This window comes from Lepeophtheirus salmonis, chromosome 8 (genome assembly GCF_016086655.4).
Source record: "Lepeophtheirus salmonis chromosome 8, UVic_Lsal_1.4, whole genome shotgun sequence".
Taxonomy (NCBI): Eukaryota; Metazoa; Arthropoda; class Copepoda; order Siphonostomatoida; family Caligidae; genus Lepeophtheirus; species Lepeophtheirus salmonis.
The window spans coordinates 1,826,634-1,853,348 of record NC_052138.2 but is presented as its reverse complement, the minus strand read 5'-3'; the positions used below and the strand labels follow the sequence as shown (position 1 = coordinate 1,853,348).

The 26,715-nt window shown below is 31.6% G+C and overlaps 1 protein-coding gene and 1 non-coding gene across 2 annotated transcripts; both read right to left on the bottom strand.

Annotated features, from left to right (window-relative positions):
• Window positions 1-659: 659 nt before the first annotated feature.
• On the bottom strand, window positions 660-20,562 carry LOC121123552 (uncharacterized). The gene is made up of 2 exons (XM_040718676.2): window positions 20,518-20,562; window positions 660-3,814 (listed from the first exon to the last, which is right to left on the bottom strand). The coding sequence occupies exon 2, from the start codon at window positions 3,805-3,807 to the stop codon at window positions 3,262-3,264; it is 546 nt and encodes a 181-aa protein (XP_040574610.2). The 5' UTR covers window positions 3,808-3,814; window positions 20,518-20,562; the 3' UTR covers window positions 660-3,261.
• Window positions 13,684-13,755, bottom strand: TRNAE-UUC (transfer RNA glutamic acid (anticodon UUC)). The gene has a single exon. It is a non-coding gene; the product is annotated as a tRNA-Glu (tRNA).
• Window positions 20,563-26,715: the final 6,153 nt, after the last annotated feature.

Genomic DNA, 26,715 nt, shown 5'->3' with positions numbered 1-26,715 from the left:
TCCTCAATCGTTGCAAATATCTATATTTTCATAGATTCTTCTGTTTTGGGAAAAAGAAAATGTGACATGGGGCCAAATCCCTTGAATATGGTGCCCAAGGCATGATTGTGGTGTTGTTTTTGGTCAAAAAATGCAACAATTCTTTTGGTCAAAATTAAGCAGTTTCGAAACAAACTTCCCTGACACTCGTCTCATGCCCAAAACGTTCGAAAAAAATTATGGTACGAGTCAATCAATATTTCAATATCCTCAGCAACTTCTTTGATAGTGATTCGACGGTTTTCAAAAACAATTTTCTTGACTGCTTCAACATTTTCATCTGTTGTTGACGTGCTTGGGCGTCCAGAGCTAAGCTCGTCATTGGCATCTTCCGGGCCATCTTGGAAGAGTTTGTACCACTCAGAACAGTTTCACCGTATGCCATTGTCACCATTTCAAGTGTTTTGGAGCACTTTATTTCATTTTGTACACAACATTTGATGCAAATTCTCTGATCCATGTTTTTTGATGACAAAAAATCGCCGAACAAGCAAAATACTTTTAATCGTTATTCCTCTCAAAAACTAGCTAAACATATTATATAACTGAAACAGTAAATATATGTTTGCGGCGAGTGCACTAACATAATGAAATAAAAAAATCTTGAAAAGTCATCTTACTTATTGAAGCACTTCGTATATTTTCTAATGGTCGTTTTATGGGTTCATACATACCTAAAATGCTTACGATTTACATCTATAAATATACGCATGACCTCCCCTATGAAAATAATGTAACTGTTTGAGGGCAAGTGGTATTTACAATCATTAAAGACGATGATTGCATGGCATGAGAAAAATGAAGTTGTATAGTTTTTTTTTAAATAAAAATATCTTATTTTTCAAGACTTTTGTATTTATTTGTTCAATATGAATTTTATGTGATCAAAAGAGGAAATGATTTGTTTTGACATTCCCTCTCTTTACAACTATCTTTTTTTATAGCTTTACATAATTGTATAGAGCCTTCCTACTATGTACTGGATTCCAATCCAGTACATAGTTGAAGATCTACAAAAAACAAACACATTTTTAATAAGAGTTTTTTCTCGGATATAAAAACATTAATTCTCAAATTTTCTATTGTTAACATTCATATATACCATAGACATATACATTATTGGAAGCAGTATTTATTTCTCAAGACGCTAACCCTTCTTCTACAAAGAAGAGAAGAGACATAAAGATGAATGTGCGTCAATATTTGATTCAACTCCTAAATCTAATGTATTTATTATTAAAATTGTGTACATAAGAATATATTTTAATAACAAATAACAAAGAGTCAGTCCCCCGATTCTAATCGGCTCTGGGCTTTGCCAAACTACAATAACAAAAACATGTAATAATTAAACGTTATGTAAACGCAAAGGTCACATGGGCTCAAAAGTACGGGCTTCAAAGATACACAGATGGCGCTTTTTTCACCTCATTTTCAGTGTGTACCAACCTTCAAAAAACAGCTCTTGATAGTTTATGAGAATCCTTTTCATAGTTTCTGAGTTATTGTGCTGACTTTTGTCATTTCCAAAACAATGGATACAAAACCATTTTGTCTTTTAATTTTACACTCCTTCTTGATGGGGAAAAATACCGTTCAAGGCGGAAAATGATGGATATTTTGGGCATGTTAGACAAAAAAAAAAAAAAAAAAAAATCAACATGGTAACCCTGACAATTTGAAGAATATTTTGTGAGGAGAGAAGCTTAGCTAATGATACGTTTAATTAGATCAGCTACAAGTCTCCAATGTCGATCCCACAATCTACTCTGAGTCCAACAAGGACTTGCATATATAAATCCACAACAAATCCTCAGTGTTACGCCTTTTATGAGCTCACACAGAGGTTCAATCAGGTGTTGACATATAATTGAATCTATTTAGGAACGGAGTTAAATAATAATGACAACTGCTAAGGAAATAAAACTTACTCTTCAGAGTACCAATTACAAAATAAACGGGCAACCTAAAAAATGCACCCGATTTCCATCACTATTTACATACAAACCTGATTGAACATACGTGTCTGCTCATAAATGACGGAGGGTAACCTTGGGGATTTGTTGCAGAGTTACAATTGTAAGTACTTGTTGGCCTCAGGTACATAAAATTGAGGATTGACATGGTTGCCAATGTCCTTGTTTATTTCGTCACAGCTGCTTGACGCAGATCTTAATGCAAGCTATGACATGGAATAAGACTAATATTTGTTACTTTTGAGTTATGACAATTTAGCACTCAAACCTCGTGTTAGATTCAAATCTAGGCAATTGTCGAAGCTTTTTACGATTTTCCTCCGTTTTTTAATTATTACAACTTTTAAGAACTTTACATCAAAAGGTCCTAGCTTAACAACATGGGTATCTTACAATTATACATATGATTAATTAATTAAAATGAAGTTCAATTAATTTTAATAAATACAATAATTACACAACTCTTTTAATTGAATTATCTCTTTCATTTGATAATTATTCTCCTTATAGAAAAAATAGCCCTTAATGGAGTGCACATTTCATGTATAGAGTCTTCCTTGCACAGGGTACTAACAATAAAATTAAATGTCTTGATAAAGCTGATGATATGGACTAAAATATATTCAGTTGATTCAATGATATGATTTGATATGGTTTTTAAGAGTAGAGTTTTGCACAAACGTCATTCCACATGAAGGACAGAGGTAGGGTCTTTCTCCAGAGTGCTGTCTATAGTGAACCCGAAGGGTCTTGGGAAGAGCAAAGCACTTTTTACACTCCTTACATTCATAGGGGCGTTCTCCTGTGTGTGTACGAGAGTGTTCTTTGAGGGCTCTAGAGTTGGAGTACGTCTTGGAGCAGATTTGACAATGGAATCTTTTGACACTCTCATGGGTTCGCTGATGCACAATGAGATCGTATTTGAGACCAAAGGAGGAGGAGCAGATGGAGCATGTATGTGATCGGCCTCCTTCTGAGTGCATTCGTCGCATATGTTGACGTAGATAGTAGTTCCCTGAGAAGCCCTTTCCACAATCCGGGCAGGGATGCGAGGAGCTTGTAGCGTGTACGGAATTCAAATGAAACTTTAGGTAGTATTTTGAGGGAAAAGTCTTTGAGCATTGGAGACAAGGGAAGCGTTTCATTGAGGGAGAAGGCGGAGTGAGCGACATGGATAGAGATGAGTGGAGGGCTGATTCATCGACTTCATCAATCAGAAGAGGAACTGGATCAATATTTTCGAGCTCTAATGGAAGTAAAAGTTGTTGGTGACAGTTATTCCTGATGATTCGTCCAATTTGATGGGGAATTCGTAGAGGATTTCACTATCGTCCAAAGTAGTGAGAACATTTCCTTGATCCTTTAATACCCACAGATCCTCCTCTGAACTAAGGGCATCCTCCCTACTATTCAAAAGAGTAGAAGGAGCCAGCAATTCTTCCATTCTAAGTTGATCCAATTTAATGTTCAAAGATTGTAAGAGTCCAAGGAAGGAGTTGTAGAACTCCCTGGAAGGAAGATCCACGAACCCAGTATATAAAAACTGTACCAGGGACTGAAGTTCTTCATGAGACACCCCTGTGAGTAGGATTTCTTCATCTTGATGAGGTAAGCCCATAAGAAGGAGTTCCTTGAGGAAAGGACTAATAGATGCAAGGACAAGAGAATGAACGCGAATAGAGGACTTGACTCCTTGATTCACGACAGAGAGGGAAGTGTTTGTAAAGTGATTGGATATAAGGAACTCCTCTATATTAAGGAGTGAATATGTTTCTCCACGTAATAGAACCATGGCGACTCTGAAAAAAAAAACAAGGTAAAATTTTAAATAGTATCATTTTTATGAGTAAGCTATATACCAAGTGGCAAAACTTGATCAATTTGTGTAAAATTTAGATGGCTCAGCGAATACTTGTTTTTGAATTACTCTATAGCTAACTGAATGAATTCCCCCTTTTATTAGGGCATGAGCGTTGTTTACCAATATTCGTTTGTAAATAAAGCGACATAGATTGACACCATCTTGTGGCAAAAAAATGCAACTCCCTGAATGATTGAATACAAAGTAACATGAACGTATATTTTTCACAAAGTGAGCACTGTCAAAATTCTTCAATTGCTGGGAGAAAATACTTTTTTGTACTCAAGGAAATCTTCTGAAGAGCTAACAGTCTCGTTTAGACGTCTTATAGCTTTGAGTATATAGACTGAGTGGTAACATAAATTCCTTTTTATCATTTTTGGCAATCAGGCTGTAGAAGTAGGTAAAAGCAGGGAGGTTTCATTCTGTTAACAAGATTCGAAGGCTGTCTTGAAAATACAGTAATTTGCTATCATGCTTTGGAGTAGTGAGAAACGTGCATTTGCCGTCGAAAAAAAATATTGGCAAAATAGTGAAACAGAATATTTGATATAATTAGACTAATATCGATTTAGCTCTTGAGTTTTTATTGATGTGATTTATAAAAATCAGTTAATTACTTCAATTTTTAATAGACAAAAAATATTTTTTTAAATTCATTTTCATAATTTGAAATTTTCAAAATTGTTTGAACGCAAATAATTTCACAAATAACAATGCTAGAGAGTTAAAATTAGTGTCATCAGATCTGATGTCATGCATGAATTTTAAATTTGGTCAATTTGTTCAAATTGAGTAATTGGAACCGTTTGTATTTTGGAAAAAACACACATTTTTTAAGACCTTTACTAATGATCAAATTATGAATATTTTTGTATAAGACAACTACCTTCTAGAACCTATCATTGAAAAATTATTTAAAAAGAAATGAAAAAAATGGATCAAAAACAATTTCTTGATTGGAAAAAAATACCGCTCATGCTAAGCATTGCCTTAAATATTTGAAACGTAACAAAACGGAATTCTTGCACAGAAATGTAACTATGGATAAAACATGGATCCATCACTTCACCCTGGAATCAAAACGATCATCATCTGAGTGATCAACAACTGGTAAGCTCGCGCCTGAATCCACAACAATCAGCTGGAAAGGTCATGAAATGAGCATTGCATAATATTCATAGACTACATCGAGAAAGGAAATATCATCATCAGAGAATATTACTTAGCGTTATTAGAGCATTTGAAGGACAAAATCCAGGATAAACGGCCCCATTTGAAGAAGAAGAAGAAAGTGTTGTTTAACTAGGATAACGCACCGTGTCAAAAGTATATCAAAACTTCAAGAATTGAACTTGAAATTGTTTTTGCATCCCCCTTACTCTTTAGATTTGGCTTCCAGCGATTACTGGATATTGGTAGACCTACAAAAAAGGCTTGCCGCTAAGAAGATGTTATCACTCAAACTGCGGACTTTTGTAAGGCAAAAGATTCAGCTTTTTACAAAAGTAGCCTTGAAATGTTATATAAATGATTCTGTTTTGAGGGAGATTAAAATTGATGAAAGAAAACCACGTATTTTCTTTGTTAAACCTGAGAATTTTCAGACCTTTGTGTTGACTATTGAAAGTATTGGCAGCACTAAAGATAAATGGAGAGACACATTTAAGATCGACGTCATCCATTAAAGTTTAGCTTATCCGTCAAATCCTTTAACATACCTAGATAAATCTATGTATATTAAAAGTTTGTGTCAAAAAATCCTAATTTCATCATCGCATTAAAAACTTTATTTTTATTTAATAATAGTAGTTTTATATCCGTGTTCAAATAATAAATCCAATGGAACAACAGAGCAGATGTTACGTATATTATATATATATAAATATCGGAGTTTCTCTCTCTCTCTCTTTCTATTCTATGTAACCCCCATTTCGAACTTTCACGCTGTAATAACAATAATTTAAAGCTAATTTCCCATTATTTAAATTATATACATTATGAAAAAAAAACAAAAAAAAACAATTTGCCTTCCCTTTCTCCATGTTGCAAGCAGAAATAACAACAACATCTTTGCTTTAATTAAAAAACATTTTGAGATATTCAAAAGTTTCCTTCGTGCTTATTATTTTTGTTATTTAATGAATATTCACACATTTTCTACTTTTCCCTACGATGTGATCATTAACATTATTGAAAGTGCAAATATTATCATTTATTATTCCATTTCTAAAGAGAAAACTTCTTCTTCTATTTCAGGGAAAGTAAAACTTTGATGCATTCAACGAGCCAAAATAATATCTATACATCCTTAAAAGTTATTATCAGAAATTGAAAATATCAATAAAAAAATACACTCAGCAATAGAACTCTACTGGGTGGTCCATTGAAATCTGAACACTTACTATTTCAATAACTAATGAAGGTTGAGTGATTGAAATTAATTAATATTTCGATATATTAAAGACTAAACAATTTGTTACTAAACAAAACAAACCTGAGCTCTCTACCTTAAGTACAAGTCGAGAAAATGATACTTGAACCTGACCGACGAATTTCTATACGTGCACTCCAAGACCACTGTCTACGCTGTGAGTAGCTCCAACGTTGGAGAGGAAGAAGGGCTCTGTCAATTAGTTAAAACTGGACCCGGTTGAGTTAATGAAAATATTCGAGATTTATCCCCTGAAGTACATGAGGGCCCATGCAAGAGATCTCGGATCTTCCCACCACCTGATTGTCCAGAAACCTTTCAAAAAATAGGATGGAAAGAGCCTTGTGAGAGTGACATCAGTTATGAAAGATGCGTATCTAATCCGTTGGAATACTCTTTTGAACTCTTTTTTGACAATTTTGCCCCAGCTTTGGCACGCCTGAACAACCTTGTGCTGAAGCAGCCTTGTCATTGTACTCGTTCTGGCACTTGTCATTTACATTCCTTAGATGGATGGAGTAACCCAAAAAAATCCACCTTCTAACAAGACCATGCACCGGCTCACAAGGCCAAAAAAATTCTGGATGTCGAAGCCAAAAAAAAAACATCCTCATATTTGAAGCCCACTTTTTTGGGGTTCAAACAGCCTGGACTCTTGGGATTTTTATCTCTGAGGGAGGGTCAAAAATGAGCCTTGAGTCAAGTATCATTTGTCCTTGGAGGCCCTGAATGACAAAGTTGGATTCGCACGGGGTTGTTCTTGTCTGCCAATGCTTCCGGCTCCAAAGTGGATAAGGAGAACCATATTTTAAAGATTTTCCCAATATATCTTGACCACACTGTACGCATGATGTAAAAAAAATAAACATTTATTTTCTCATCTATGGATTTTTTTTTTTTTTTCAAGATTGTTTTTGTGAAGATATGAATTTATTACATATTCATTTTAATGCATTCCAAAATTTGTATAAGTGATTTTTTTTTTTTTTTGGTTGTAAGAATAATATTACAAAAAATTTATGCACATAATTTGGTTTTTAGTGACAAAATTTCAATTCAATAGGGAACCATGGAGCTGGAAAGTAAGGGTGCAGTCATGTCAAAAATGTTGGAAAATGGCTCCTCCAACAAGGTCATTAGCAAGACTCTCAATATGTACCAGGCCGAGAAAGCTTTGAGGAATCGTCTATCTCCTTCTAACAAGATTTAAACAATCGTCCAAAAATATTGGGCCTCCAATTTTGAGCATGTTTGACCTCCTTCATTACCAGATTGCAATCCTCTGGATTTTGCAATGGAGGAGGTAGACCATGACGTACAAAAGACCAAGGTAAGTCTACATGGCTACAGATGAGGCTGTATTGAGGGAAATTCCATGGGACATGGTGCGTTCCAGCTGTGTCAATACTGTCAAGAGGTTTCGGGCTGTGGTTTGGGAAAATGAAATTCTAATTTCATTATTATTGGTCACATGGAATCATACGATAAGGGGTTGTAAAGGTGTGACTGTATACTACAAGTGTTTTTGGACAGTATTGCACTTGGGCGGTTATGTCGTGAATTATCGTGCGTCGAGTATGGAGGTCTCAAAGGAAGAAATTCGACATATTTTACATTCTTACTACCTGAAAGGGAATAACCAGTCATATGTGACCCAGAAAATTTGCAATGCATACGTGGCCCATACTGTCCATAGAATGCCCATAGAAGAATTTGGATTCTCGTCGGCCACAAGGAATCGGACAGTACATGGCTTAAATCGGATGATTATAATACTTCTTATAAAGTATAGAAATAAAGAGGAACAACTTATTAAATAAAAGATCCTTAAAAAAGACAAGTGACCAACATTCTCAGACTTTGATGAGCGAACATCCACTGAGGAACAAAAAATAAAACTTTTTTATTTTTTTGTACACTTTGTAATTTGTCCTTTGAGATGTTGTTCTTAAATAAAGAATCCCTTTTTTTATTTCTTTTGTTGTAAAGTGTATATACATATGTATGTCTAATTAAAGATCATCAGATCCTCCTATGTAAGAAAAATAAAGAGACTTTTAATGTGTGTCTGGTTGTGTCAATAATAATATACAAGAGTTTGATTAATTAGAGTTTGATGAGGAAGAGAACAAATGGAAACAAGGGACTCAGAATGGAGTGGATATTATGTCTGTAGTAGGGGAGACGGGGAACCTTTGCAAAAGTTCCTTTTTCTCAAACATCCAAAAAATTAGACCCACAAAATCTAATAATTCGCAAATTCATTTAAATTTTTTATTTATAGGTATGGATTTTTTTTTCCAAAAATTTATTTTTTGAAATTTTTTCCCAAAAAATTCAATTTTGGAAATTTTTTCATAAAATATTTCATTTTTTGGGAAAAAGATTTAATTTTCAGTGAATATCTATAAATTTTTGAAATTGTTTTTCTGAAAAATTTAATATTTCAAATTTTTTTTTGAATAACTATAGATTTTTGATACATTTTTTTAAAATAAAACTTAATTTTCGGATTTTTTTTTACAAAATCAAAAATAATTTTTATTAAAAATAGAGCCAAGAAATATAATAATTTGAAAATTCATTAAATTATTTTTTTTTTAATAGCTATGGATATTAGAATTTTTTTTCAAAAAAATTTAATATTTGAAATTTCTTTTTTGAAATGTTTTTACAAAAAATTTAATTTTCAAAAAAAATTTACAAGGATATTTAATTTTTGAGATGTATTCCAAAAAAATTTAATTTTCTGTGAATATCTATGAATTTTGAAATAACTATAGATTTTTGATACTTTTTTTTTTTAATTTAATTTTTTGACTTTTTCCTATAAAAAATATTTTTGGATTTTAAAAAAATAGTAACCATTTTTGTATTTTTTTGGAAAAAAATACAAAAACCAAGCTGTATGAAGGTTTCGCAAGAAAAATCAGTCTAAATTGTTTCCACAAAAATGCCAGTCTTGGCTAATCTCAATTAAAATTTGGTATAGGCCAGTGGTGGCCAAACTACTTGACTTTGACCCTTAAAATATGTGGCTAGACAATGTGTGACCCCTACAACTCATTGAGAGATAATATTAAATTTTGGAGTGCATTTATGCAAATAAACCACTTAAAGACCTTTTATCAACCCTGTAAAGTGCAACCCAGTCACAGATAATATAAGTTATTTGACTATATTGATCAAAAATAAAGATTTTAATTCTACATAATATATTGAAAAATATGAAAATAAATAAGAAATACACCGAAGAATATATTATTGTAAATATAAAAATCAGTGTTATACATATGTACTATTTGGAATCATTTCTATACACTATCAATTCTCTTTTTTTGCGATTATAAAGTCAAAATTGAGGCTCACAAACAAATAACATTACAGTCTGTGGATGTGCAAATAGGTTTATAAACGAATCGAGGTCTTAATGTGACGGATCCCCACTCTGCATTCAGCAAAACAGGTCTATTCCAATTTTAATTTTAGATACAGCAACTCGAAGATCATCTTCCACGTTGAGACACGATCTCTATTTATTTGTAATATAGTTAATACGGAATATTTATTTTCAGATAAATAAGTTGAGCTAAATGGTATAAGTAATTATAAAGCTGTTTTAGCCAGCAGTGGGTACTTAACCATCACAGATTTCCAGAATTCGTTCATTGTTTTAAAAATAAAAATCTGTTATTAGTGTTTGATAACATGAAAATTAAATAGGGGCATCTTCCATGTCAGACAACCGATAAAAGAGTCATATCCAGTTATGTTTTTGTGGAGCATTATCTTCTGAGAAATACTTTTCAAATCATCCAGAAGAGACTTATAAAAAATATGTACATTTATCAGTATTTAAGTTTTGATTCCACTCAAAGTAATATCAATTTTAATTATATTCTTCTTTTTTTGAAATCATCTCGCGACCCCTCCGTTGTGTCCCACGAACCCCACAGGGGTTGCGATCCCTATTTTGGAAACCACTGGTCTAGGCTAACCTCCCAAAAGGACCTTTTGTCCATTACCTTTTATAAAATGACATTCTTCTTAGATACAAATAAAATAAATTTATGAGTAACGATTAAGTTTCGATCCACGGTTTGAAAGCGATCTGGACCGAAATGTTACTTATGGTAAGTGCTTTGTCAGCCTTTATTTATTCGGTCTATTCTAGTCCAATCTTATAAATGTAATGCCTTGGTATATGAAATATGTATTACGACACATTCCTTTCTAAAAAATATTCATGTTTTCATTGTAATCCATTAAAATACAATAAAAAAGGGGGAAACACCCTCAATGACGTAACAAGGGATACATTTTCTCTTCTTTAAGGACTGACAAGTAGGACTGGACTCACCCGACGTTCTCGGTCCTAAATAAGGACCGGCACATCACTACTTATGACTGAACTGGAAAACAACATCGGTTTTCGACCGATTCTCAAAACTTTTCTTTATTCTAAACTGATTTTGAGGGGCTAAAGTAGATTTTTGGACGAATTATTATCTTTGTAAACATAATGCCACTAGTTTTACATTGCTTTTGCTTAGTGTCGGATCCGTCCTAGGACTGATTTTCTAATCTGTTTTCATATATTTTTCTTACAGTTATTAATAGGTTTGATCTTTTTTCCTATTTAACATACCTAAGGACCAGAATTGAAGAATATAAAAAATGAAAAAAGCTAGTCAGTTCAGGGGGATGGAGGGACTGTAGACCCCCCCAATCAAGGAATTTTTTAATTTTAAAAATATCCTGTGAAAACACGGTAGAAAAAAACAGAAGTCATTCAATTTTCTAGCAAAAGTCACATAGGGCAAATCCGATGAATATGATGGCTGAGGCATGATTGTGGTGTTGTTTTTGGCCAAAAAATATCGACGATTCTGTTGGTCAAAATTATGCAGTTTTGGAAAAACTTTGCTGACACTCGTCTCATGCCCAAAACGTTTGAAAAAAATTTATGGCCCAAGCCAATCGATATGTCAATATCCTGAGCAACTTATCCGATAGTGATTCCACATATTTTTTTTCTGTTGTTGACGTGCTTGGCTCATGATTAACATCTCCTCAGCCATCGTTGCAAGACTTGTAAGCAATTTTTTTTTGTTACTCAGTATGTCATTGTCAACGTTTCAAGTGTTTGGAGAACTAATTTCCGTTTTTATACAAAATTTGACGTATATTCTTTTTTCCGTGTCTTTCAATAGCAAAAAATTACCGAACACAAAAAATAATTCAACTCTGTTATGCCTCCCAAAAAACAAACTAAACATATTATATAGCCAGAACAATAAATATATGTTTCTGGCGAGTGTACCAAAATAAAAGATATAAAAATCGAGTATACCAAATGTACCATGCTCTCCAAATTTGATAAGTCACCTTACTTTTTGAACACACCTCGTATATCATTAGTGTTGGATCTGTCTAAAAAAACCTAAAAATACCGCATTTCTATCAGTCCGGTACCAATAAAATTTGTCCGTTCTTATTGTCCTTTTATAGAAACTTCAACAGCTCAAATAACTTAGTTATTTACTACGCCATTTCAGCTGTTGTACTCGCCATAAAAGACCAATAAGGACCAGTCTTTGAACTGAAATACTTCATTGGAACAGGACTTATGGAAATACAGTCTTTTTAGTTTTTTAGACAGATCCAACAATATTTTTGCTGTAACTTATTTTATTAATTGAATTATTCTAATTGTATTATCAGTTGGTATCATTTTATCCAACTTAAAAAAAAGGATCAGTTGTAAAATTGTATACAATCTTCAACGTATCTTCGTTTATTGTTCTAGATTATTTTATAGGTATTTATGCTTCAAAAAGTATTCATTTGTCTATTTTTTTTAAATTCCAACTGGGTTGCATTCAATTGCAAATTGTGGAAAAGCTACTAACTGCTATTCAAACAATGAAAGACATATAAGTCTTTTAAACTTCAAGTCAAACAAACTAGTAGTGGTTTTGAACTCGGATTCGAAGTACCCGGTTATTGTATAATTTCGGTTTCTATTGTCCGAAAAGATCTTAAATCATAATTGACTTCGGGTACTTGAACTTTTTACGAATATTTAAAAAAAAATCCAAGAGATTCATAGAATGTTATAAATAGTATTACTGTTTTTCTTAATCCTAGTTTTAAAAAAAGTATTATGAACGAAGTATCTCTGTTTATCTTGAAGCCATATCCACATAAGAAATTGCATCGTACAAGACGTTATCTCTATTGTGTCACTCAACCATTTCTCCGAAAGGAACCAGAAAGAAAGGCTCAAAATCAGTTGTCAAGGGCGTCCGCAGAGGGTTGACTGGAGGGGCTCCCCCCTTCTTAACAAAAAGTAAAGGATTGTTTGCTTTTGACTAGACATTTTTTGTCAGGAGGAAAAATTTTTACCAACAAATAAGACTTAATTTTTTTTAAAGATTTATTTTCTTAAAAAAACGGTCATTTGGGTCATGCAGCAGAGCAAAAACATTAATTATTTGTAATTTTATTTTTTGTGATTAGCTATGAATTTTTGAATTTTTTTTGTAAATAGATGTAGATTTTTGAAATTATATTTCTATAAATTTAATTTTTCAAATTTCATCTCTGAATTTTTTCTGTGACTAGATATGGAAATTTGAAATTTTTTTAAAGAAAAATTAATTTCTTGTGAATACGTGAGTATTTTCCAAGTTTTTTTATCAAAAATTTAATATTTGAAATTAATTTTTTTATATTTTTTTCGAAAAAAAATTATTTTTCAATTTTTTTGTGAATACCTATGGATTTTTGAAACCTTTTTCAAACAATTAGATTTGTTTTTAAATAAGTCTCCCCCCTCCTCCCCCCAAAAAAAAAATATATATAAATATTTATAATTAACCAATTCTTCCCGTCTATTGAATCATTATGCATTCGTTTTTGATAATTGCTCACATTTTAAAAGGAGATAATTCTAATTTAACCAATCAACGTTTTGAATATTGCCATGGAAAAAATAAAACGTCCCATCTTTAACCACGAGTAATTGAGTCAAAAGTAAAGAAAGTCCTCCTTTAGTTAGGGTCTTTCCTAGTTATAATAATACCAGAGAATCTTTCAAGAATAATATAAAAATCACCTCATATTTACAAATTATGATAAAACATATAAAAGTCATTGTTTAACTTTTGTTCGTCAGAAAAATATTATGTATGCATAAATTAAGCTCACGTTATATATATGTATATATCTGATATAAACTTTGACGGTCGAACACGGGTACAAAAAATATATAAGTTAAAAACGAGCAATATAGGATCGATAAAAAAGAAATTAATCTTAATTTAAAAGTCAAAAAATGTAAATAGGGATGTCAAAAAAGGAAAAAATATTTCCCATGCCGGGAATTGAACCCGGGCCTGCTGGGTGAAAGCCAGCTATCCTAGCCATTAGACCACATGGGATGGATATATGTTGGGACATTTTATTTCAAATAATTTTTCAACATATACCTGTATGATATTTTTGTACAAATAACAGGTATGTCTTACTTAAAGTCACGCGTCAATAGAATGGAACAACAATAGACTATAAAGAAATAATATTATTAGGGGCTGTGTATAAAGTTTTTGTTACATTATATGTAGGGATGAAAATCGTCTGTATTTTTTGAATTCAACCGTTTTTTAAGTTGCTAATCTAAAGAAAAAACTTTCTTTTTGTAACCTGTTGTCATTATTATTTAACTCAGAGTTTTGTGAACTTCCTTTCCTACTATATTCAAAACCTGATTCAACATTCGTGTGTGCTCTAAAAGACAGAAAGTAATCTTGAGGATTTGTTGTGGAGTTATAATTGGCGGTCCTTGTCGGACTCAGGATAGAACAACATCGGATTAAATTCGTACCAATGTCCATGTTTATTTCCTTGTCCCCTCCTCCCTTGTGACAGCTACTTGTAGCTGATTTATGAAACGTCAAGACAGCTGATCTGTTTTCCTTCAAACATTCTTTAAACTGTAAGCTGATGTTTATTTGTGATTTATGAAACCAGCTGATCTGTTTTCCTTCAAACATTCTTTAAACTGTAAGGGTTGCTTTTGAGGTTTTTTTTTTAACATGGGCAAAATACACACGATTTTCATCACTAATATGCGTACCAAATGAGAATATGAGGGAGGGTGTATACAAAAAAAAAGACAAAAACTTCCTCACATACATTGTACAGGGATCATGGACCCTTCTGAGAAGGACAATTGTTCAATAGAAAAATTACACTCTGTGCGAAATTATTAAACAGGGTTATTATAGTTAAATTTACGTGACAGATAAACAGGGTGCTCTAACATACCTTCCTTTTTCCAAAAACCAATATAACAAGTTTTACCAATCAGAAAAGTTATATTTTTGTTTCATTATGGCTGCATACAATTAAGGTTTGATTTTACACAGTTTTGTCAATCATATTAGATAAGTGACGTCTCCCATTGCCTTTACACTAAATAAACTGTTTTTTAATGTTTTTTTCCTATTTAAATAATTTTTTATTGAGAGATTTTAAATGGATAGTCATTTTATGCAAAAATATGCAGAATCTGTTGATTTTTTTGTGAATGGTTAGCTGACTTATCATGAGTAATCCGCAGGGTTATACATTTTTTTTAGTAGTGGGCTTGGTTTTTGAATATTTTGGAAAAGACATCGAAAAATTAAAATTTTTTGGAAAAAAAAGTTGTAAAAATTTATTTTTAGAAAAAAATTTTAAAAATTAAATTTTACATATTTTTTTTTGAGAACAAATTTCAAATATTACATTTATACGAAAAATATTTCAAAACTCCGTAGTTATTCTCAAAAAATTATTTTTTTTGGGAGAAAAATCCAAACTTGCTCACAAAATAATAAATTTTTAGAAAAAAAATGATACTTCAAATATGAGATTTTTCGAGAAATTTTCAAATATTATATTTTCTACAGCCTTCCAGCCCACCCCTCCGGACGTCCTACACAAATATCTTAAAAATGTGAGGGATTCTAAAATAAATCCGGTTTCAATAAGTCTATTTGAAACAAATACATTAATTTAGAATTTCTGCATGGCACCAGATCTGATGGCATCACTTTTAGCTCTCTTTGATTATCAACCGTTGTGTTATTTGCCTTCAAATAATTTTATAAATTTCAAATTATGAAAATAAATAGAAAAAATTGTTTTTTCTATATGAGAAATTGACGCAAATACAGGATTTTCATAAAACACACCAATTCAAACTTAATAGCTAAATTGCAATTACTTTATTTTTATAAAATAATATGACAAATCATTTTTTGGCAATATTTACTTTCGACGGTCAACGACCGTTCCTCACTACTACAACGTTGATAGTGACTGACTGCATAATTAACAAGAAAACTTCATAATTTTGACTCTAGAATCGAATATAGGCTAAAAATTTTATAGTGTTAATTTTGCTGACATTCTGTTATTAATTAATAAATTATATCTTGTAGAAGTTTAAAATTCAAAGTGTTCCGATTTTAATGGACCACTTGGTATATTACGACCCTAACTACATTCTGTCACGCCACCTAGTGACTAAGATATTTATTTTATTTTGATTATGTTCCATTCATAAATCTAAGATATCTTATTAACCATATGGATATCTGTTAAATCTTTCACTGGAGCTTAATCGATCCTTTAGTAATCAAATGAATAGTTGATGCTTTAATATTTAAACATGGATGCTTCCAGAAAATAATATATAGGAATCCTGAAGAGGATATATCAGATATTTAAAACAGAAATTACAGGAAGAAATAAAAGGTATAATATTGAAAAAGTGATTGTGGATTTACGTTACTAATCCCTTCTTAAGACTTAATAAAAAATGTGTCTTTTAAGAAGAAGATATTGAAAACAAGGGACACCAATTCACAGACAAGATAATTTATTAAAGATAGGTGCCGGCATTACTACTCAACAGTTCTAATGAGCATTGTCTAACAAAAGATGATTGTCAACAATCAAAAACAACTCCCACGAAGAAAAATTGGCTTCACCCATTAATTACATTCTTATTCTTAAACACAATGTATATAATATATATCTTAATAGGTACAACCCCACTCATACATAAAAAATAAGTCAATCTGAGCGAGGTGTCCCCAAGATTATAGATATATATCTTTTAGGGGGGGAGGGCTTGGTTTATTTTAATTATTTTTGAAAAAATTTAAAACTCAAAAATCTAAAGCTATTCACACAAAATTTAATTTTAAGGAAAAAAATTCAAAAATAAACATTTCTTGGAAAAAAATTTACAAATTTAATTTCAAATATTAAATTTTTTCGAAAAAATTATCAAAAATGTACAACTATTCACTAAAAATAAATTTTACAGATCAAAAATTTATAGTTATTCACATAAAATTAAATTTTTTACAAAAAATTTCAGAAACCCACATTTGTTGAAATAAAACTTCCAAATTAAATCCAAATGTTAAATTATTATATAGAAAAAAATTTCCAAAATTATATTTCAATATTAAATTTTTTCAAAAAAAAAAATCCCAAATTTACAACTATTCATACAAAATTAAATTTTTTAGAAAAAAATTTCAAAAATCCACGTTTGTTTAAAAAAAAATTTTAAATTTTTTATAAAAAAATTTCAAAAGTTCACATCATTTTACAAAAACTTAAATTTTTTATGATTTTTTTTTCCAAAATCCATAGTTATTCTCAAAAAGAGAGATTTAGGTTAAGAACAAGACACATATCTGCACCCTTCCCTGAATAATCCCCATAATTCCTCCCTTGTCGGTAACCTCTGACCTATACGAATTCATTGGTGCAAGAAGCACTTTCTGCACTCTCTGTCGTTTTGTTTTTAAAAATTAATTTTTTTGGAAAAAAAAGTTTCAAAATCCACAGATAGTCAAAAAAAAACTTCAAAAATCCATAGCTATTCACAAAAAATTAAAATTTTTGGAAACAAAATTGATATAATCCACAGCTATTCCTAAAAATTAAATTCTTTAGAAAAAATTGTCAAATAATATTAAATTTTTTGAAAAAAAAAAATCAAAAATTCATAGCTATTCACAAAAAATTTCAAATATAGTATTAATTTTTTGCTCTGCTTCCATGATTTGCCCGAATGACCTTTTTTTAAAGAAAATAAATACTTAAAAAAAATTATCTACATCTTCAGATAAAAAAATTATCAATATCTTTAGATAAAAAAATTCCCCCTGTAGACGCTCCTTCTCATCTAGATATTATGCACTTTTGAAAGGTGCAAAAACTGTTTGACAAACAGTGTATTAATCATTAAATCATCTTCAATATGAAGCCACCATATTTGAGAAAATTTGACCCTCTCTCCATAAGAGTATTTAACAAAAGCAATTCATCTTTACACAGAGAATGAGTAATTCCTATAACTTTATCAATCTCTCTGTATTTTTAAATATATATAAAACCCTCAATGACCCTTGACAATGTTTGATTTTTTTAATCAATAAAAGGATGAATGGTGTCTGAGAGTAAGTAGAATTGGGATCAAAAAAAGCTATTGAAAAGTTTTATACATATTGTACAATTTGCTAGATCCACGTTTACTTTTATATATGTAAATACAAATTGAGAACAAGACGTGTCAATAATCTCTCCGTATGATTCCTTGGCTGGTTTGTATTTGGTGAATTATGTAAATTGTGGAAAGTTTGACTTATCAGCAAGGTGAATAACATCTGCACATGACATAGTAAATATCAGATTTGATGATACAAATCTTTTAATTAATTAATTTACTCTTTTTTGAATTAGAGCTTTCATCTTATGATGAAAATGAACGCAAAGGGAATCTTACTGAATGAATATTCCTATGTGACGTTTGGTTCAAAGGGGTATTCGTGAATGATATCTCTTTAAATAGTCTAAAGGGTTGCTCTTATATAGGTGTACACATTTTATTATTTTGAATCCGGAATGAGACTGGTGCAAAATCACGTTCTCTGAACAAAGCAAGCTGAGACTGTTGTAAAGGGCAAAGAAGATTCTAAATTTTCTCAAGGCCAACAAAAATTCGGGATTTTTTTTTTTTTCAGCGTTGATGCTAATGTAAATAACCAAAACAGCCACTACATCACAACCCGATATCCAGGAAATGTCTCAGCTTCAATAAGACATGTCTTTAGAACAAAAAATCAAGTGATCAGCATAGGTGAGGCCCTTTTGTGGAGAAGAAGGAGCCGCTCAATGCTGATGCTTACATGGAACTTCTGAATAGGAAAGTGCTACCTTTGGCCAGATAAAAGTTTGGGAAATTCAACGGTTTCATCTGTTGTTAATGTGCTTGGGCGTTCGGAGCGAGGTTCATCATTGGTATCTTCCAGGCCATCTTGGAAGATTTTGTAGCAATTGTAAACAATTCTTGTATTCAGAAGAGTTTCACCGCATGCCATTGTTAACAATTCAAACGTTTTGGAGTAGTTAATTTCATTTTTTACACAACATTTGATGCAAATTCTTTGATCCATGTTTCCCAAAACACGCAAAACACTTTTAACCTTTATGCCTTTTACAAACAAACTAAGTATATTATATAGCTGAAAATGTAAATATATGTTTGTGGCGAGTTTACCAACATACAAAAATAAAAAAATCGAGCATACCAAATGTACGTTGCCTCCAGAATTGGAAAAGTTGCCTATCTTATTTAACACACCTTGTACATAATCAGAAGTGATGAAATATGTTTTTATTCATTTTAGTGCGTAAAATAATGTTACTCTAAATCATAAGTTAATAATAAAAAATTTATAAATCCATGAATTATATTTTTTTCCTCCCACTAATTGCTGTTTTGTCTATTTTATTGGCAATTATTTGTTTTAGTCGTTGATCAAAATCCCCTACGAAATTGCTATCTCATCTTTCAAATTATATGTAGAAATTACATACATATAACTATTTTGCTGAATATTTTGATTAATTGATGATAACAGAATAATAGGCATTGCTTACCCTAAAAGTAAAAATGAAAATAAACATTCATTTAAAAATAAACCCTAATTTGAATTCATTAATTTAATTTCTCGTACATAAAAAAAATTACAATACATTTTCACAATTTGAAATTTGCAAAATTACTTGAGCGTGGATAACTCCACGGATATTTATGCCAGAGAGTTACAATGAGTACTATCAGATTTGGTTTTTGTAATCATTTTAAATTGGTGCAGTTTGTCCAAATCAGGTAATTGAAATCAGATTTATTCCGGAAAAATCAACATTTTTAATATCTTTGCAAAATCGTCAATAACTAATATCTTAATCATCCAATACTATAAATATAAATATGTTGGCAATTAAATTTTGCATCTTTTTATATTAAATAACATGCCTCTAAAACAGTGGTTCTTAACTTGGGTTCGATCAAACCCTATGGGTTGGGTGAGTAAATCTCAGGGATTTATCGGAGGTCAAGACACACATGATTTGTGATGACACGATCCATTTGACCAATTAAGAAGGGTTCGTTGAATATTAATATGAAGTAGATGTAGAGGCTCACTACCTCTATACAAGATTAAGAACCAGTGCTCTAACACTTCTCATTGAAAGGTTTTTTTTAAAGATAAATGAAAGAATCGCCAGGTAATAAAATACCGATTTTAGTGTATGGACAATAGGGACTTCACCTACCTGATATGATTTAAAAACTCTGTCAAAATAAACTTTGAATGGTACTGTCATTATGAAACAAAATAAAACTTTTCTGATTTATAAAACTGTTTCTATTACCGGTTCGTATATAACCCTACATTGAATAACTTAAACTTTCCGGGCGTATAGGAGAATAAGGCTCCAAGCACCATTTTTGAAAGTGAAGGGGGCAATAGAAAAAATGTAATAAATTTTTTTTTTTTAAATTTCTGCAGTATGATAGTTCCAAATTCTCAAAAAGTGGGGAGCCCCCCTCCCTATTGCGCAGTAATAATAATAATGGATTTTGAGGTAAATGCTAATGACTCATTATTGAGGAGGGGTGAAATATATTCTGATCTCATACTTTTAATATTGGAGGCCCGGGCCACCGTGGTACCTACACCACTTATAGCATTGCAAATAGCTCAAGTAATTTAAACACAAAGAGATGCTTAAAAGTGTACTTATATATTATATAAACTTATATTTGATCAAAAATAGTTACTTACAGTCAAAGAAGGACGTCGTTTCACATCACTTGACGTTATATATATGATTTAAAACATGATGATCAAACAATATTATGTTATAATGCTCCGCACGAGAGCGAACTGTGAAAGCAGCCGCCGTCTTGAAAAAGATGAAAGAATATAAAGAAAATCGACGGACCCGCATGAGACGACATCGCTTTTACATTTTTAACCGTAGAGAAAGGAGTAAAAAGCCGACTTTTTTCCTTAGTTATATATGTAGAAATTATGAGTGAATATAATATATTGTGTACAATATGGAATTTTGCGCAAGCTACAATTTATAATCAACAACATTTCAATTTGTTCAACTATAGCTTTTTATTTACATATTATAATCAATTTTACTCATTTTTAAAAGTGATCAAACTATGGTTTCTTGTATTACGGTCACATATTGTAGAGTTCATACATAAATATTTGTAAGTCTCATTATCAAAAAAGTGAAAGATAACACTGTTATACCTAACAAATATCCAATGGAATTTGAATCTTCATAAACATCTCCCACAGCGTTATTTGCATCAATTAAAGATTAATGCTTCCATACAAATGGCTAGCTTAAGATTTAAATTTTACATAAATTTACTCCTGAAATAAGCAACTCGTATGATAGATATTTATAATTTTATGTGTAAATGATAAATTAATAGCATAAAAAGCCAGATGAATTGATAGTAAATGATATAATATTAATAAGCAAATTATGTGCGTATGTATTATGATAGACACAACAAAGATATTTCAATAAATGATTCCACAACAATAAACAATGATCAAAGATGTATGAAAATAAAACAAAAACACTATCAGCAAAAGTATGATTTTGGGTTATTGCATGTCCTCGTTAGGAAAAGAGAAAACTCCTCAATAGATGGCTCTAACGTTACTTCGACTTGAGAGTGGAATTAAGTTGAGTGATTCTACACTTAAACATTTCTTTCATATCTCTCAACTTTTTGGAATAGTTTTCCACATCCTCCAAAGTTTCCTCCCACTGGGATAAGAGAAGATTGCTGCTCTTTTGAACATTTTCAAAGCCAATGACAAATTCTCCAATTTTGTTATGAAGCTCCGTCATGCCATTTGAAATGATTTCTGGGCAGTTTCCTTGAATATAAGTCTTGGGCTCATTGCTTCCATGTGCATCGATAAACTCTTCTACGGATTTGTGATGTGGACCAAGAGGAGAAAGGGAGGCTGTGAGTAATCCGCTACCACCACTACGGCTAGTTGTAGGCTGTTGCAGAGAATTATTGGAACTCGTACTAAATTCTCTCATTCTGCAGCTATCAGTCCCTGAGGGAGTATTGTGCGTTGTGGGTTTGGAAGTAACTCGAGACTTGCTACTTGGAGTTACAGGAACGGACGGAGAAGCAGATCCACCAGCTCCAGTGTTTGGAACGGACGGACTACTTGGACTACTCACTCCACTACTCTCTTGGAGCATGGCTTGTTTATTGGGGGGAAATACAGAATTCGGAGGGGAGATTTTGGATGAATGTGGAGCTGGAGAGTTGGGATTACTTCTGCGAAGAGAGGGTTTGGGAGTGCCACTTCCTCTATGTCCACCAGGAGACGGGAGCCCGCGAGATGCTTTGGGTGAAGAACCAGAGAAACGATGATTCATGATAATAAAAGATTAAGATGTCTAACTGAGGCCAAGGAATTAATATATTTAAATTCAAATCGCAGGTACTAATTCACAGATATTATTATTATTTCCGTTTTTTTAATTAAAAGGTGATTTCCTATTGGTCAAAAATGTATTTTCCTTTTTTTCAAATTTTGGGCGGGAAATGTAGGAAAGAATACATTTTAAGTAATTATTAGAATTGTCTATGATTGCTAATTTCAAACGGTAAAAAACCTAAGGCATATATAACTTAAAAATTTTAGTAATTCATAGCTAAGATGATCATTTTTGGAAACTAAAAAAAAAGACACTTGTCACAGAAGTGGAGACTCTTACTTAAGACTTGCAATCCTACTTGATCGCATAATCAAAGACTCGATACTTATTGGATTTCAGACCATTTTTTAATAAATTTTCACATAATCCTTTCACTTTTTTCCAAAAGGTATACAGGGTACTTTCTAGAACGCATAAACTCCTATAATAGTGCATTAAACATGTATTCCACAAAAATATATGTGGTCAAAAAATTATGACCGACTTTCAATTGCATACAAAATTTTCATGACCGATGACAATGGTCCATGGAATGTTACATATAAGTTACATGGACGTTCATCATCTGGACCAATGAAAATATATTCATCAAAGATTAGGTATTATATACATGGATTCTTGCAATAAACTTTTAGAAATTCAACGGACAAAAATCAGCATTATTGCTAGTCTGAACTAGTGGGACATCATACTACAAAATACATCTCTGATCATCATTCCAAAGGGTGTCAAGATCAAGCAGACCGTGTATTTGGGACATTCTGAGATATTAAGTACTTCCGTTCGGACACATTTGCAAAACTTGGCAGCTGGCTTGTACGTTTTTCAGCAGGAAAATGCACCAGCCTACATAGTGAAAAAGGTCCACGCCTAGAGTAATAAGTCCTTTCTGCATTGTAAGGCGAAGGAAATGTGCATCCCTTCCTCTTCAGATCTCAATGTTATGGACTTGGCAGGTTACTGCATATTGGAAAAGAAGAACCAGAATGTCAACAGCCTCAAGACACCACTGCAGACTAAAAGGACCGATATCAACCTAGGGGTCGTTCGTAAATCATGTACAACACTTCATGGACATTGACAGCAGTTATGAAGGTCAAAGAAGTTGATGTTGAATAAAAAGAAGGATTTTTATGCAATTATTTTCTGAATAGATACATTTTTTGTGCAATCCATATTTAATGAGTTCAAATACATAGTCGTCCCCCTATATTATCTTCATAGCACCCTATATATTGGATTTGTAAATACTTTGAATATATTTATCTCAGTCATTTCAATTTCTTCACTGGATATAAAGTACTAAATTCGAGTTAGACCCTTATATACTTGCAATATTCAAAGGACTTGGACTTGAGAAGACTGAATACTTCAGAGGCACTTACAGAATAATGACTTTTTCCCACTTTTACTAGACACTACTCACTAATCAGAGTCGGATTAGAAAGAGGTAATATTATGAAGTCTAAGAATAAAGTAGTCATAAACTGATTTATTTAAATAAATAGAAAATGTATCTTCTTTTTTTAGTATTTAAATTTCCTTTTAATTCGATTTTCATCATCTGATACTTATCCTACATAAAGTAAGAAATTAAATAAATTTTAAAAAATTCCAAGACATATTTGACAGGATGAAAAAGATGATGGCATGTCCAAAGAAAAGAGACCGATTGATCCCCTAAATAAAGCTTTAAACCTAAAATATTCATTATCATTCCAACAAAAAAGGATAAAATCAAGTTATGCTATATTAGCAGTTATAGTTTATGAGCTAAAGTAGCTATGTTATTCAAGAAAAACAGCTAAACTTTAGAAAAAAAGAAAATGTGTTACTTACAAAACTTATTTTACACAAAATATCTCGTACTACTTGGATTTAAAATGTGACGAAGTTACAAAGTATCTTTGATCCTCATCATTCTCAGCTTAAGTTAAATATAAGAAAACTCCGATTTACAAAGTATATGTAGTTAATGCTTATTTTATTCATCAAAATAAATCCTAAATTCCCTCATGGAACAAATGACTATATTCTTTTGTGATATTAAATCATCAATATTTTCACAAAATGCACTCACTCCTAATCATAAACGTATCATAAAGTTTTGGGGATTAATCCAACAGCAATTAAAGTTAACCCATGGGTATGGCTTATGATAAAAAAACCATTTATACTCGAATATAACTCCTAATTTAATTCACATCATTAAATAACAAGGTCAAATCATCACTTCATTAAGAAACATTCTCCAAATTCATTTTTATTTTGTTATTTCTTCCTGATCTATCTATCTACTCTCCTGAGAGTTCACACATTTATTTTTAGAGATGATGAAAAGTTCATCCATGTCACGAGTTCATGCGCATCCCAATGGGAATATGGTTTCAAAGGATGGAATGTAATGAAGAGAAAAAAAATGTTATTATGGTTAGTTGGGTAAACGGGGATATTGATTGCTCCATTGTAGGGTTAAGAACCTTTCCTCATCAGGTTAATCAAACATGTATTAATTAATCAAATTATCTTATCATATACCGAGTGGTCCATTAAAATCTGAATAATTGATTTTTAAACTTCAACAAGATATAATTTATTAATTAACAATAGAATTCCCCAAAATTAATAATATAAATAGATGTGTGTCTGAGCTCTATTAATCATTAATGTAGCCGCCCGTAGCGGTAATTATTGCATCCATGCGGTGGCGGAAGCCCTGGCACCCACTGCGGATGTAGTCCTCTGTCATGGCGTCCCCGTTCTTCACGACAGCAGATTTGAGGGGATCGGTGTTTGGATGACGGACACTGCAGACCTTCCCTTCAACATACACCCAAAAGGTGTAGCCTAGTGGTTAAAAAAAAGAGTTCAAAAGAACTCATAAGAGTCTTGTAACGGATGAGATGGGTTTCTTTCATTGCTGTTGCTAAAAGACCCCTCTTCACTCTTAAAAGCCAACTTTTTTGACAGCTCTATCGACAGTCTGGTGTGAAACCCGAGATCTCTTGCATGGGATTTCATGGACTTGAAAGGATTGGCCTGGGCTGTTTTAATTTACTCCTCCGGATCCAGTTTGGCATTTTTGACAGAGCCCTTCTATCTCTCCAACGTTTTGGACTTGCTGACGTCGTAGAATATGGTCCTGGAGACGCCCAAATGCTTAGAAATAGAAATTCGTCGATTACGTTCCAGTGTCATTTTCTCGACTTGTACGTAGGTACATACGTAGAGCTCAGGTTTGTTTTGTTTTGCAATTAATTGTGTATGCTTTAATATATCGAAATAACTCAACCTTACATAATTATTGAATTTGTAAGTGCTCAGATTTCAATGGACTACCTGGTAGATGTTAATGGACTTTGCATAAATGTACAAAAAAAAACCGACTGGTACTCCTATCTGAAAGGGAGCAATTGTATGAAACCTACAAATCAAGCTTGTATTCGAGGAAAAGAAAAAATTGTATTAAGACGTCAAAAAATATACTTTAATCAACTTGTATGGAAGCCATAGTCTCCTACCTTATAAAAAAATAAGGGACGGAATTTAATTAGTAATCTTCCAAGGGTAATTATTATGACAAACAATTTGTTCAATATTCATTTCAATTAATAATGATAATATAAGCACTAAATTAACTTAATATTTTTTATTATTATGTAGACACAATCAAAACATTTAAAGCTTTTGTAGGATTATAATTGATTGAGAGTAGTGATCAGTTGTTTCAATCACTAAAGTCACGAAAAAAAACTGATCACAATGAAGGTTTTAAAATATTTTGAAGTGTTCAGAATTACCTCTTAACCTTATGCTGTAAGTCAAGACTTCGTATGAAAAAAAATAAAAGAAACAGGAGGAATAACTCCAAGAAAATACTTAATTATACAAATATTAGTCTTAGCTCATCACTGAAGTTCCGTGGTACAAATTTGATAGATTATTATTAATAATTAATTAATGTTCATTCATACAAATGGATAATAATGGTTGTATTATTCACAAGAGAAAATCCGTACTAAGTCATTTGATACTTTGTATCTAGTGAATAAGGAAAAATACTTTTTAATGAAATTCAATGATTTTTGAAAAGGATATAGATGTATTTTCAGGTTTTTTTGTTTTTTTTTTACGAATAATAAGATATTATTAACTCCATTCATATGAAATCAATTTATTCTTTTATTTGTTTCAGAAAACCTAACATTCAATGACAAATAGGTGAATGACTAACTTATTTTTTTTTTTAACATAACTTGAAAAAAAAAACTATTTATAATTATGTACAAAATGCGAAATACCTGATTAGTCATTTGGAAATATTATGAATGAATAATTAAATTAACACTCCTTGCACACATAAACAGAAAAGTATTGAACTTGAAATCAGTTACAAACACCCAAAAAAATCCATAGTTTGTCTATACATTTTGTGATATACAAAAAAAAAAAAAAAAAAATATATAATTAAATACAATGTTGCC

What these genes read in the sequence shown, in the direction of transcription:
- LOC121123552 (XM_040718676.2), bottom strand. Translation starts at nt 3,807, where the DNA reads ATGGTTCTATTACGTGGAGAAACATATTCACTCCTTAATATAGAGGAG.